The sequence below is a fragment of the Xenopus tropicalis genome, chromosome 1, assembly GCF_000004195.4.
Source record: "Xenopus tropicalis strain Nigerian chromosome 1, UCB_Xtro_10.0, whole genome shotgun sequence".
In the NCBI taxonomy this organism is placed as follows: Eukaryota; Metazoa; Chordata; class Amphibia; order Anura; family Pipidae; genus Xenopus; species Xenopus tropicalis.
In genome coordinates this window covers 56,024,808-56,038,727 of record NC_030677.2, presented here as the reverse complement: position 1 = coordinate 56,038,727, position 13,920 = coordinate 56,024,808, and the positions used below count along the sequence as shown (strand labels likewise).

The 13,920-nt window shown below is 37.2% G+C and overlaps 1 protein-coding gene across 2 annotated transcripts in view; it reads right to left on the bottom strand.

The window, feature by feature from the left end:
* Positions 1 to 13,920, bottom strand: part of gatb (glutamyl-tRNA(Gln) amidotransferase, subunit B) — a 66,191-nt gene that overhangs the window by 15,556 nt on the left and 36,715 nt on the right. For both annotated transcript variants that reach the window (XM_002933496.5, XM_012955609.3), the window contains 2 exons: positions 10,470 to 10,514; positions 9,843 to 10,032 (listed from right to left, as the gene is read on the bottom strand). In XM_002933496.5, the coding sequence (XP_002933542.2) occupies positions 9,843 to 10,032; positions 10,470 to 10,514 (235 nt within the window). The remainder of the gene's footprint in view (positions 1 to 9,842; positions 10,033 to 10,469; positions 10,515 to 13,920) is intronic.

Below are 13,920 nucleotides of genomic sequence, written 5' to 3'. Positions count from 1 at the left end.
AAATCACCTACATAGCTTCTTCAGCTCTGAGCAGTCAAATGGCCCTCATGCCATCAAACCGGCCATTTGTCCCACAATACAGAATGACACTGCCAGCTAAATACAAAAAATACACAGTGCAACACATGAATCAACGGTATATTTAAGTTATGGAACAAGGGTAAGGGCAAAAAGTGAGTGAGGGAGAAGTGCCCAATCACTGGCACAGGCAGACAGTTAATTGTAAAAAAGGGAAAATCGTCATAAAAATGATAATTTAGCAATATGTTTCCCACTGTTGACCAAAAACTCTTAATTACATGACAGATATTGTAGCCTGGTAGAAAAGTGTTTCTAGCATTGACTTTAGCATTGATGTTTGCTTGTGGAACCAAGTAAACTTTGCATGGGTAAAAAAATAATATTTTAGTCTAATCAGAAAAGAAATGTTTGCTACAATGTGTTATTTCCCGCTCTGTTCTTTGCTGACATTCTGTTTTAATCTATGGATAACTACAGTCATATAACATTTACCGCAAAAATAAATAAATAAATAAATGAAATAATTGCTTAAATTGTAAATGTCGGAGGGTCCTGTCACTCAATATAAAGTTGTGCTGCCCCCTTGCACAACATTCACTTTGCACACCAGACTATGTTTGTACTTTGTTTTAATTAAAATTAAGCAAATTTGTAATTGTACCTCTTTGCAGTATTTGTGCCCTCCATGAGATTACTTTGGCTCATTTCTGGAGTTGGGTGACCTGGAGGACTGTATCTGTGATACATGGTTAACTATGGTTAAGGAGAGCCACAGTAATAACAGCCAGCAGTTGAAGTGAGTCTGCCTTGACAGAACCATTATTCCCATTACAAAAACTATCATACCTTTTTTTTTTGTCTAGGGACTTTCTGGATTAAAAAATAATTATAATATATATGAACTGTTCCCTGGAGCAACTATGAAATAAGCTTCAAATATGTCATACTGTATTATGAAAATGTTGATAAGTGGCAAGTTGCATCCATTCTTATGTGATGAATGCAAAACTGATAAAAAATCAGTATCCGTCTTAAGCAACAAGCACATTTCTGCACTGCACGGCAAGGGAGAATTAAGTGTGACATTTAATATACACTCTTTGATGTATATCTCTGCATTTAGAGAAAGTCATCATTTCGGCACAAAGTATCTCTTCATATTACACATTTTGTACTCATTCGCAATCAAGATATTATTCAAATGCATTTAATGTGCCTCACACTTGCAGGCAGAATAGTATTTTTACCCAAACACAAAGAACAGCCAGCTGCCCCTGCCTGAGCCTAGCAAGGAAGCATTAGAACTTTGTTTTCTATTCCCCCAGAGGTATTGATGCTCACAATCTGGCAAGTTTAATTAGAAAACAAATGATAACAGTGTGAGGGACAAGGCCAAATTCACAAACTGAGATGCAGAGCAATTACGGAGTCACTTGGGAGTGGGACAGTGATGAAAAATAGTATGGAGAAAAGCTTCAAAAAAAGCTGAGATAGCAAGAATAACCTATATAAGTAACAGGCATACACAAGCAGACTTGCCACACCACCAATAAAACCAGCCTTGTTACATCAAGTAGGCCAGCAGATGGGTAAAATTTATCTATCATGGTCTCTCCTGAGACAAAGCCCAGTAAGGGGAAGATCAGCACTCCCTGCATTCAGAGGAAGCAGGTAGTGGGCAGTTTATGAGCCCAATGGGGATGTCCCTATATTGAATATTATTCAAAGTCTAGAGAGTCCCAATGAAAGCCTTCCAGAAAGGAAAATTAAATGCAGGCCATATAGAAAGGAATTTTAGTGTAAATATTTTAGCTAAAATAAGATAGCAGACACTGTGGCTGATTTAAGAACAGAGTTGCTAAATTTTACAACTGAATTTGGCAATAGCAACCAAACAGCAGTACGTTTTGAACAGTTTAGTATATGTTGGAAAAAACTTTATTAGTTGCTATGGTAATTTAGTATGCTTGTCTATAATCCCTTCTATTCAATGAGTGCAAGAAACTGTTCCCGCATTAGAAACTGGAGCAAAATGTGTCTTTTAACTACTTATCCAGTTATGAATCTACAAGGGCTCCTTTACCCCAAAACTGGGGTTTTTTTTGGATAATGAAAGAAAATGTAATTCTGAGGATATTTGCAATATACATTAGTTACACATTTTTCATGGTTTTAAAGTTACTTGTATTTAAACATGTAATTTCTACGTGGCTGTTTATATCCCCTGCATTAGTGATGAGCTAATCTGTCCCGTTTGCTGAAAATTTAGCGTAATGGTAAAAATTTGGAAATTGTGGCTACTGAGCAACTTTTTTAATGAACACAACTTCTTTTTCACACAACTATTTTGATGTGACGTGACTTTTCTAACGCAACCATGACTTTTTCCTCACAAATCCATACCTGGCGAAAAATTTCACTCATCACTACTCATTCACTACTCTTAAATAAAAGCTGTGACTTCTACTACACTGTTTCAAGAGACAGGGAACAGAAAGGGATAAACAAATTCTGCTTCATTTGTATTTACATTAACAAATAACTTTAAAACCAGTGAAATTTGTAAAATTAATATATGCAGCAAAGTTGCCACTAGAATTACCTGTACAAGTGCTTTCATTCGTTCACTGTGCAGAAATCAGATTTGCTCAGATTCCTTTTAAATCTTTCTCTAATCCTTTCTCTACTTCTTAACAGCCTATCAAAAAGAGATTAAATAGGACCATTAATTAATGCCTAAAGAAGAACAATTAATCGGATGTGATTGTTAAAAAAACGTACTGTTACTTGGTATCTTGCAACAAGAACACTGGGGCTGTTTGCAGCTACAGAATAAATCTGTATATGGATGTGCTGGGAGATTAGCCGTGAAACACTTTATGTTCCGCTTCAGCAAGGCTAAGCACTAATATGCACATTGCCCTTCTGAACAGAAGCACATGCAGGATGTTCCTATAATGTACAGACACATTTACATACAAACACAACACTATTTTTTTTCTATTTCTACAAATACTTGCCAGATTTGTACAGCACAAGAATAATAGTTTTAAAGGGTAGTTTTGTTGGGTCAGATAAAAATGTTCCTTTAGCGAATACAGTACTTACTACTACTTACTAACAGATATGTAGACCCATAAATCCTTTAATATTGCCAAACCATCGGCTTTAGCTAAAGAAAGTACTGAGGAACAAAAGGGCAATTATAGGATGCTTGCTTTTTAGATTGTAGATAAATTAATTTCTTTTGGATGGTTTTAATAAACATCTGTTTAAATCTATTCTTTAGTTTAAAACATATGAATCTTATGGCCTTAAGAAGGCCATACATTATAAGATCTGCTTGTCTACAAGGTCACGATATGCCCTAGGGCCAAACAATTGCATTACCATGATGGAAATATGAGCTGATGCAATACTCGATCCAACGGAAAAATCAAACCTGCCTGATTGATATCAGATTGATTTTCAGACAGATAATGGTCGAGTAGGCCTGTTGGGGTCTCCATACAGTACACAGGCAGATAAGCTGCCGAATTTGTCTGAAGGACCCATATCGGCATCTTAAATCTGACTGTGTATGGCCACCTTTATAAAAAGTTACACCTCGGTGTATGTGAGTTGCCTAGTACAAGATTAGATATTTTTTCCAGTTTCTCAGCTGTAAATGTAAAGCTGTCCTCATCACTAAACTTTAAACCATTAGACAGGGTGTAATGAGCCTGCGACCACAAAAATTGCACCCCCACCTAAAGGTTTAAAATTGAGAGGTAAGAACAACTTTTCCTTTTTGCTATAGTTAATACAGGGGTAGAGGCCAGCTCCATGTTGTAGTTCCCACCCTTCCCAGCTACAGTCAGGTGATCCTATTTGTGGCCAATGACTTGACTCGATTCCCTGTTTTGTCTAAAGGGAAGGAAATAGCTTAACACACAAAATTTACTGATGTCCTATATATATATATATATATATATATATATATATATATATATATATATATATATATATATATATATATATATATATATATATATTGATAATGGGTGAGAGCAGAGGATCTCTTGTTTTTGTCTGTAAGAGTGTTGATATAGTAGAGGTAACCCTTTCTCTAGTTTTAAACTTGAAAGTTTTGCTAAGACCTCAGTATATGGCCTTTTTACACTAATAAAGTCCAACCATAGAGATACAGTAATGTTTAATATAAATCATGCCTCTAAAACATGCCTCCAATAGTTATATAAAAGAAAACAATTAAATGTATATATAGATCACTTTTTCTACGCTGTATACAAATATTTTTATACTTTAGTACTATATTGTAAGGCAGCTTATTTCCAGCCTTCTTGGTTGGGCATGAATTTTATGTATTTCTCCAGTGCATAATAAGAAATATGTACATTGCCTTGTTACAAATTACCTTTATGTACGAGCACTGCTAAAATGTTTGCCCTAATATTAACAATGGCTCCCCATAGTAATAATTGTTATTTATGGCTTTAGCAGGTTAGCAAGGTTGTAAGAATTAAAATTTCATAATGCTATATGAGCTGCTGAGGCAAATGGTTTGTCTAACAAATTCTGAGCTTAGAGAATGTCCTGACATTACCCGGTTGTCTAAATTAACCCCATATGCTAAGAACACAACAAAGCAATTAAAAAAAAGTTAAAAACCAGTAAATAAAGAGAGAGAGGTGAACTTGTTTACATGACAGACATATAGTGCCCGTATCAATAAGAATTTCATTTTATGTGTGCTACAGCTTGTGCTTTTCTAAGGGATCCCGCCCCCCGTCTTTTTGTGGCGCCGCTCCCAATCCCCCAATTTTCCTATTGACTTTGAAAGGGAAGATTTTCAAACTGCTGCCACACTTACAGCTTTGAAGCTACACCCCCCAAACTTGAATAACATAATCATGGGGTCACCCCAAATGACACAGCGACATTTGTTGGGTGACCCAAAGTGGGAGGGGCCAACAACAGCCAATCAAATTTCACCCTTTGACTTTTATGGGGAAATTGAAACTGCTGCCAATCTTACAGCTTTGAGGTTACACTCCCCAAGCTTGAATCACGTAGTCATGGGGTCAGCCTGAATGAAAATATGATGATTATTGGATGCCCAAAAGGGGGCGGAGCTGGGAAAAATCAGATTTTACCTATTGACTTGGTGGAAATTCAATCTGCTGCCACCAGGTAAGTGCAGTTCAAAGTTAGACAAAGTGGGCGGAGCCACTAACAGCCAATCGGATTTTACCTATTGACTTTCAATGGGGAAATTCAACCTGCTGCCATTCTCACAGTATTAACCCCAGGGTCCCCAAACTTTTCCCAGTTGGTCAATAGGGGACTGCAGTTTTAGTTTTGAAAAGTGGGCGGAGCCACCAACAGCCAATCGGATTTCACCTATTGAATTTTAATGGTTTGATGTCAGTCACTGGGTGACTAGGTTCCAAGTTTAGAAAAGTGGGTGGGGCCAACAGTCAATCAGATTTCACCTATAGATTTCATATGTTTACATTTAAACTGCTGCAATTCTTTAAATATTAATACTAAGGACCCCAAAGTTTACAAAGCTAGTCACCTGGTAACTGCGGTTCAGACTGGTGGAGCCACCAACAGCCAATCAGATTTTATCAATTGTGATTCTCACAGTATTAACACAAGGGTCACTAGGGGACTGCATTTTTAGGTTTTAAAAAGTGGGTGGAGCCAACAACAGTCAATCAGACTTCACCTATTGATTTTTTTTTTGGTTTAAATTTAAAATGCTGCCTTTCTCACACTATTTATGTCAGGGTTCCCAAACTTTGCAGTCAGTCAGTCAATGGCTGACTATATATTCAGTTAGAGTTAGAATAAGTGGGTGGAGCCACCAACAGCCAATCCATTTCCACCCATTAAATTTCATTGGATTATATTTCATTATTTAAGTATTAATTCCAGGGTTGTTAAACTTTTCAGAGTTAGTTAGTTACTTTCAATGGTGAAGTGTAAAATGCTGTCAGTCTCACAATTTTTATGCCTGAGTCCCCAGACTTTGCAAAGTTGGTCACTGGGGGACTGCAGTTAAAAAATAGGAAAAGTGGGTTGGGCCACTAACAGCCAATCAGATTGAATCCATTGAATTTTATTGGTTTAAATTTAAAAAGCTACCATTCTCACACTATTTATGCCATGCTGCCAATGATTGCCAATGGGTGACTTCAACTCAAGGTTAGAAAAAGTGGGCACACCCACCAATCGCAATTCACCTATTGACTTTTATTGGTTTAAATTTAAACTGCTGCTGTTCTTTAACTATTAATCCTAGGGTCCCTAAACTTTGCAGAGTCAGTCACTGGGTAACTGCAGTTCTAGATTAGAAAAAGGGGGCGGAGCCACCAACCGCCAATTAAATGTCACTTTCATTGACTTTCAGTGGGGAAATTTAAATTAAACAAGAGGGTGGAGCCAACAACAGATCAGATTTCATTCAGTGACTTCACATTTTTCAACCCAACATGAAGTTTGTTCTCAAACTTCCTTTTGTAGCTTTAGCTGTAATATTGGTGTGTAGGCGCCATCTCAGTGCATTGTGCCTGAGTCTGAGCTTTCAAAAGGAGCCAGCGCTACACATTAGAACTGCTTTCAGGTAACCTATTGTTTTTCCTACTCCCATGTAACTGGAGGAGTCCCAAGCCAAACTTGAATTTCTTACTATTGAGCGCTATTCTGATATCTACTGGGAGCTGCAATCTTGCTCCCTTCCCATTTTTCTGCTGATCGGCTGCTGGGAGGGGGGGGATATCACTCCAACTTGCAGCTCAGCAGTAAAGTGTGACTGAAGTTTATCAGAGCACAGGTCACATGGCTGTGGCACCCTGGGAAGTGAAGAATAAGGCTAGCCCCATGTGTAATTTCAAAACTAATTATAAAAAAATCTGTTCACGATTTTGAAAAAGGGATTGCAATGCAGGGTTCAGCTCTATTAACTGATGCGTTTTGAAAAGAACACGTTTTCCATTACAGTATTCCTTTAATGCAGAGAACAGACAAGTACTTCAAAGTGAGGCCTTCATATTTGGTCTTGAAACTCAAGTTGACACTTTCACTATTTCATGTGCTATGATGTCTAAAGACAGATTTTTGAGTCTGTCATGATCAACTTTACATTTTGTATTCCTTTCATTTTGCCACAATTAAAACACACACTTTTAAAAGATTATAGGTGGTATCTATAGTAAGAAAAACTACTTTATCTTCTTTTCTGGATACTTTCCGAGAAGGTTAATGGTGCTTTTTGAGATGTGCCTGTTTTGGATCTTATCCAACAGTTGCAACCATAATGAAAACTGAAGATTTAAACAATGGCATAGTAGAATATAGTAATCTTCTAAAGTTGTTCCAAAAAAAGAGACCTGTTTGTACATATCTGCAATGCTACTTAAGATATTAAACACAGGAACATTAAACCGTAAGATCATGCAACTTATGTGACAGCAATATTTCATTTCTCAGAAGAACTTAATCAGGATCTTCTGGGAAGAGAGACAATTCAATTGTAAAATAAATTTAATTAGCAGTGTCTGACATATTTTTATATTCTGCTTGCATATCGTGAAATGCCCGATAAGCCATTTAAATACGAGTGCACCTTTTGTGGACCTTTTCTAGTATGCTTCAGTAGTCTTTCACATTCTTTTTAAAAAACAATAAGTGACAACAGGTTGTCATGGAAACTGCTGAAGCATGAGGCTAAAGGAGGCATTTTTCTAGCCACTGCAGTTTACTGAACTGTAAGAAGTAATGGAAATACCTACGAATTATGCTTCAAGTGTCTCTCTTTCTGAAACATTCTGGCTCTTGAAATGAAATTTTAGACTAGCATAAATACAACATCATGCTACACTGAAGGACAGTTCTTCTTCAACATAGTTCAGTCTACTAAGTACACTTCCATTTCAATACACACCAACACAATCCTGCAATCATAAACTGCAGTTAGAACACATAACAAGCCTTGGCCTATTATGACAGTGCATATTCTGTAAATGGGGGCATAACCCCTATTCATGCTTAATTTAACCTACCCTGAACTCCTCTTTTTCGTTATCTGATAATTATTTTTACATCTTACAACTAAAACAGTTCAAAGCCCTGAAGCTGTTCTTCATTATTAGTGTAAAAAAAACTATGTAAAATAATTTATTTTAGTTGTGTGCCCAAAATATTTTTCATGCATAGTTTAAAAATTCAATGTGCATGCAATGTTCTTGATATGTGCATGTAATGTTCTCGATATGTCCAAGCAAGACATATGTATGCAACTTCAATAGAATTAGGGTATTAAAAAGACATTGTTGAAAAGATCAGAAAATAAATAAATATATATATATATTCAAATATACAATATTTTTGAAAAGAAGAACCTTAATTTACAATATATTGGGTAAAGAGTGTACAGGTATGGGATCCCTTATCCCTTAAGTTCCGAATTACGGAAAGGTAATCTCACACAGACTCCATTGTATTCAAATAATTCACATTTTTAAAAATGGTTTCCTTTTTCTCTGTAATAAAAAACTGTACCTTGTACTTGATCCCAACTAAGATATAATTAATCCTTATTGGAGGCAAAACATTCCTATTGGGTTTAATTACTGTTTAAATATTTTTTTTAGTAGATTTAAGGTAGGAGAGAGCCCTTATCTGGAAAATCCCAGGTCTCGTGCATTCTGGACAACGGGTCCCATACCTGTACATCTTATTTTACAGAAGGGCACCACTCTATGAAGTAGCTGAAATAAAACAGCTGACATGCCAAAATCTTGTTTATTTTATAGAATGGAGGACCAGATGCCCATGCACTGGCTACACAATCTTTGTTTTATTCGCACTGTTCTTCCCACCGTGCACACAGACCCTACTTCCACTCTATTCCCATTCCATTAGTGATGACCCATCTTGAGCATCTGAAAAGCATCATCATCAATCATCACCCCTATATTGTTTCCCCCCAAAGGTGTGGGTAAATAGAGGCTGCACATTTATAGGAGGAAACAAGTTTTTTAAAAAAAAAAAAACTCCCCCCGCCAGCACTGGGCTCCTGGTGCGGGCGACCATGTTGGTTGGCGCACATGTGCATAATACGTGTGCCCCAACATGACTGCCTGGTGCGGACACAGGCACAGGATGGGGACTGCAGGGGGAAATGGTGCATTTCACTAAAACTCCTCCATTCACAAAGAGGAGGATGCAGGGATTGAGTAGCGCTGGCTGAAGCAGAGTAAACCTGGAGTCCTTCTCCAATAAAAAAAAAGAAAAAAACTTCACGTTCACAGTTCTCCCATCTCAGTTTCTCCCGCGCATACAAACAGATTTTTTTTTTCCCATGGGGCTTTGCATGCCAACTTTCATTCAGTTGACTCGTGCAGTTTTGGCAATTTATTAAAAAAAAAAAAAAAAAAAGATGAAGGTATTTCATTACACACCTCTTCCTATATGCAACATAAAGGTTAATGAGGCCAAAAATGGCCAACTGTCGATCGGGCAGGTTTAAAAATCCTGTTGGGACGAGGAGGGCATTGGCTCATTGATGCAATTTTTACTCTGACGGGCTGCATACCGTCAAGGTGATCTGACCATTTGGCCTGACGGCTGAACAACTGGATCAATGCCATATCTCCCATCTGAAGGTGGGCATATTGGGGAAAAATCCACTGGGTTTGAAACCTCCCAAAACGAGTGTATCTTCCCATATAAGGCCAGCTATGTATAGTTAGTATTGCAGTGCTTACAATTCAAGTATAAACAGTATTTCTTTTTTTTTTTTTTTGACTTACCACTAGAATAAAACTCTGTTCTGGTAATATCCCATATTGTTCAACAAGCCTTTCTCTGATAACACTAGGGAGCTCTGGTTGATTTTTCCTGATCAAATCAATATTAATAATTTGATCTGGGTCTGCATTAGCTGGCAAGGAGTTTGAATCATAAAGGACCAGTGGAGGAAGATTCGGCTCTGGCATAAACCTTCAAAAACAAATACAAAAGAAATTTAATAAATAAAAATGTAAAAAAAAAAAACAACAAAAAAAAAAACGATCTGTAGTTTTAACAAATGCTGTTTTCTTATCTAAGAATTCTACTCTTATCAATATTTTCATTCCTACAAGTTTTCAAATTTTATTGAGGGCAAGTTATGGTTGGCTTGCAGAAAGTGTCCCAAGACATAAAGCAGCATATATTGCCAGTTAAGCAACACAAAACTGTCCTGAGTCACAACCTTCTTTATTTTATTGAGCAGCTAACCTTAAAATAGCATTGTGTTCTACTCTACTATTTTGTTCTCATTTTCTTTCTGTACTGCTGACAGCAGCTATGCTTGTAAAAGCAAAAAATATACTCAGCGTGGTACATTAAGTTTTCTATGAATTATTAAAACATGCTAAAATTATTTAAATACCAACCGGTAATCTTGCTTTCCTTCTTTATCCCGCATAGGTATTGTGGCCCTAAAAAAAACAAAAAAAAAAAACAATGATAGAAACCTATAAAATGATTACCATATTAAAGCTTTAGGAAGTAAAAGGAATCTTGTGCATACAGCATAGGCAATTTTATGGAACAGAGAGATTTAATCCAGTCTATCAATGGCTGGTAAAATTTTAAACTATACTGAATTTAAAAAAAAACATGAAAATTTGCAAATAAATACAACAAAGCATCTTATCGGGCAATAAAGAATTGGCATTTTTAAGCCAGAAAGCTTCCTTCTGCATCTATTTGAAGCAAAGTAAGTTATAAGTTACATGCTTAAGCTGAAGCAGATCTTGTGTAAAAGCACTAAGGCTGAGACTTTGTACATTTATATTGTCATAGGACTTCTTGGTAAATTGTAATATTATTACATTTTTATAATAAGAGTACATTATGCCCTATATTACTATACAGTTAGATAAATATACAAGATAATGTGCTCCAATATAGTCTGTTTAGTCTGCATCTTTTGCTAATGAATGTAAGATCAATTCTCCCAAATATTGACATTGTGGCCCTTTCCACAGAACATCCACGAAGATCAAAACACTGTTATATTGCCCCATGTGCCTAAGTCAAGTATTAAATTGCCAATGCATAAGCAGACAAGAATAAGTAAACCTTTTTTTTATATCAGTAAAATTAAGCTAAACAGCCTCCAGAACTATCTACCTCTGTCCCTGCATTCAGTCTGAACTGGCTCCTGAGTTAGAAGTTGAAATCTCCTACTCATTTCCTTTGCTTCCTTGTGCAGAGTGAAGCCCCGCCCCACTTCCTGATCAGTTGCCTCATCAAAAAAACAAAACAAATAAAACCTTGCTCATGTACAGACTGGCTCCTGCTGCCTCCAGGCATGCACAGAAGGCTCTCCACTTCGACTACAGTATTCAAAGTGATAAGGGAACTGAACAGGAAGTGGGGGCGGGGCTTCACTCTGCACAAGGAAGCAAAGGAAATGAGTAGGGGATTTCAACTTCTAACTCAGCAGACAGGCTGACTGAGTGCAGGGACAAAGGTAGGTAATTCTGGATGCTGTTTAGAGTAAATGTACTGATAGAAAAAAAAAAAAAAGGTTTACTTATTCTTTAAATACAAGGGGGGGGGGGGGTATGGATCATTTATCAACACTGGGCAAATCTTCCTGTGGAAAGTAATCTATGGCTACCAATCAAACTGTTGCATTCATTGTTGTACCTGCAGCTGGCTGAAATAAAGCCAACTAACTGATTGGTTGCTATGAGTTACTGGCCATGGGCAAATTTAGCTCTAATGATATTTTCCTTTTAGTTTACTAAGGTATAGGTTAATCATGGTTGCCTCAGAACATTTCCATAGTGCCATATAGAAATAGCTATATGAGCAGTGTGGAAACTAGATATACACATAATATTTACATGGCAGTTTCAGATTTCTAATTTAGGAAAAGTACCATCCCCGGTACCAGATATCCCGATGATGGCATTTCTGCATCTGTTAGAAATGTGATACTGCAGTGTCAGTTTTGTGTTTATGTATTTTAAACAATGTGATTGTAAGTTGTGGCTAAAGAATAATACAATCATAAAGTAAAAACATTTTGTAGTTTGTATCTGTTCATCAAAATTCCTTGAAGAAATGTCTTATTTTTATGATAGGTTAACATTTTATAGAGCTGTAGAGAGCTATGTTTGATCCCATTTTATGTTCATCTCTAACAGTAAAAAAGAGAGAAACCTAGAAGATCTTTAAGTAAAAGCAGATGTAGGCTTACTAGATAATTCTGGACAAATGGTTGCATTATAGACAAAAGCAGAATATACCCATGTTTGAACAGTATAATAATACCCCAAGGCAGTTATTTCACACATCCCCATACTGGTAAGAAACTTGCCTTTAAACTTTTATTTACATGTGATTCTCAGCCTGTGGATAAATGCACATTAAGAATTAGCAATCCGCTGGCTACAACTTGTTAGTGAGTCTGTGCTTACAGGAACTGCATCGGCCTGGGTGCAAACACATGGATTGGATTTTGGTGTGAAAATGCATGCTCATGCATTTCTATAGTAAAATGTCCATGCAACTTGGCTTACATAGGGAAGACAAACAGGCTTGGACTAGGATTCAAAATAGGCCCTGGCATTTCAAATACAAAGAGGTCCAAACAGACCCACCAGCCCAATTAACAGTGACTGCCTATGCTTTCTTATAGTAACCCCTCTGGAATTTGCCAGAATCCGCAGGATGCCAGTTTGGGACTGAGGACAACCCAAAAAAAGAGATCAGATGTAACTAGAAAGGGAAGTTTGAGAACAAACTTCATGTTGGGTTGAAAAACATGAAGTCTTTCTCTAACCTTGGACCACAGTTATACAGTAAAAACCACTGTGCAAAGTTTGGGAACCCTGGTTTTAATAGTGTCTGAATGGCAGCAACTTAAATGCTGAATGACAGCATTTTACACTTCACCATTGAAAGTAAATAGGTGAAATGTGATTGGCTGTTGGTGGCTCCGCCCACTTTTTTCTAACTTTGAATGGCAAATACCCAGTGACTAACTCTGGAAACTTTAACAACCCTGGAATTAATATTTATATAATGGCATCAGTTTAAATGTAAACCAATGACATCTAATGGGTGGAAATGGATTGGCTGTTGGTGGCTCCACCCACTTTTTAAAACCTAAACATGCAGTTCCCTAGTGACCCTGGTGTTAATACTGTGAGAATGGCATAAGGTTGAATTTCCCACTGAAAATCAATAGGTAAAATCTGATTGGCTGTTGTTGGCTCCACCCACTTTTTCTAACTCTGAACTGCAGTTACCAGGTGACTAGCTCTGCAAAGTTTGGGGACCTTAGTATTAATATTTAAAGAATCTAATTGGTTGTTGTTGGCCCCACCCACTTTTCTAAACTTGGAACATAGTCACCTAGTGACAAACTGTGCAAAGTTTGGGGACCCTGACATTAAACATGTGAGAAAGGCAGCAGTTAAAATTTTCCCACTGAAAACAATGAAAGAAATGTGATTGGCTTTTGGCGGCCCTGCCCACTGTTTCTAACCTTGAGTACAAAGTCACGCAGTGACTGACTGTGCAAAGTTTGCGAACTGTGGCATCAAACCAATAAAATTCATTAGGTGAAATCTGATTGGCTGTAGGTGGCCCCGCCCACTTTTTCAAAACTAAAACTGTAGTCCTCTAGTGACCAACTGGGAAAAGTTTGGGGACCCTGGTGTTAATACTGTGAGAATGGCAGCAGGTTGAGTTTCACCATTTAGAGTCAATAGGTAAAATCTGATTGGCTGTTGGTGGCTCCACCCACTTACAAAAATACAAAAAACCTTAAATGCGTAGTCACCCAGTGTCTGACTATGCAAAGTTTGGGAACCCTGGCATCAA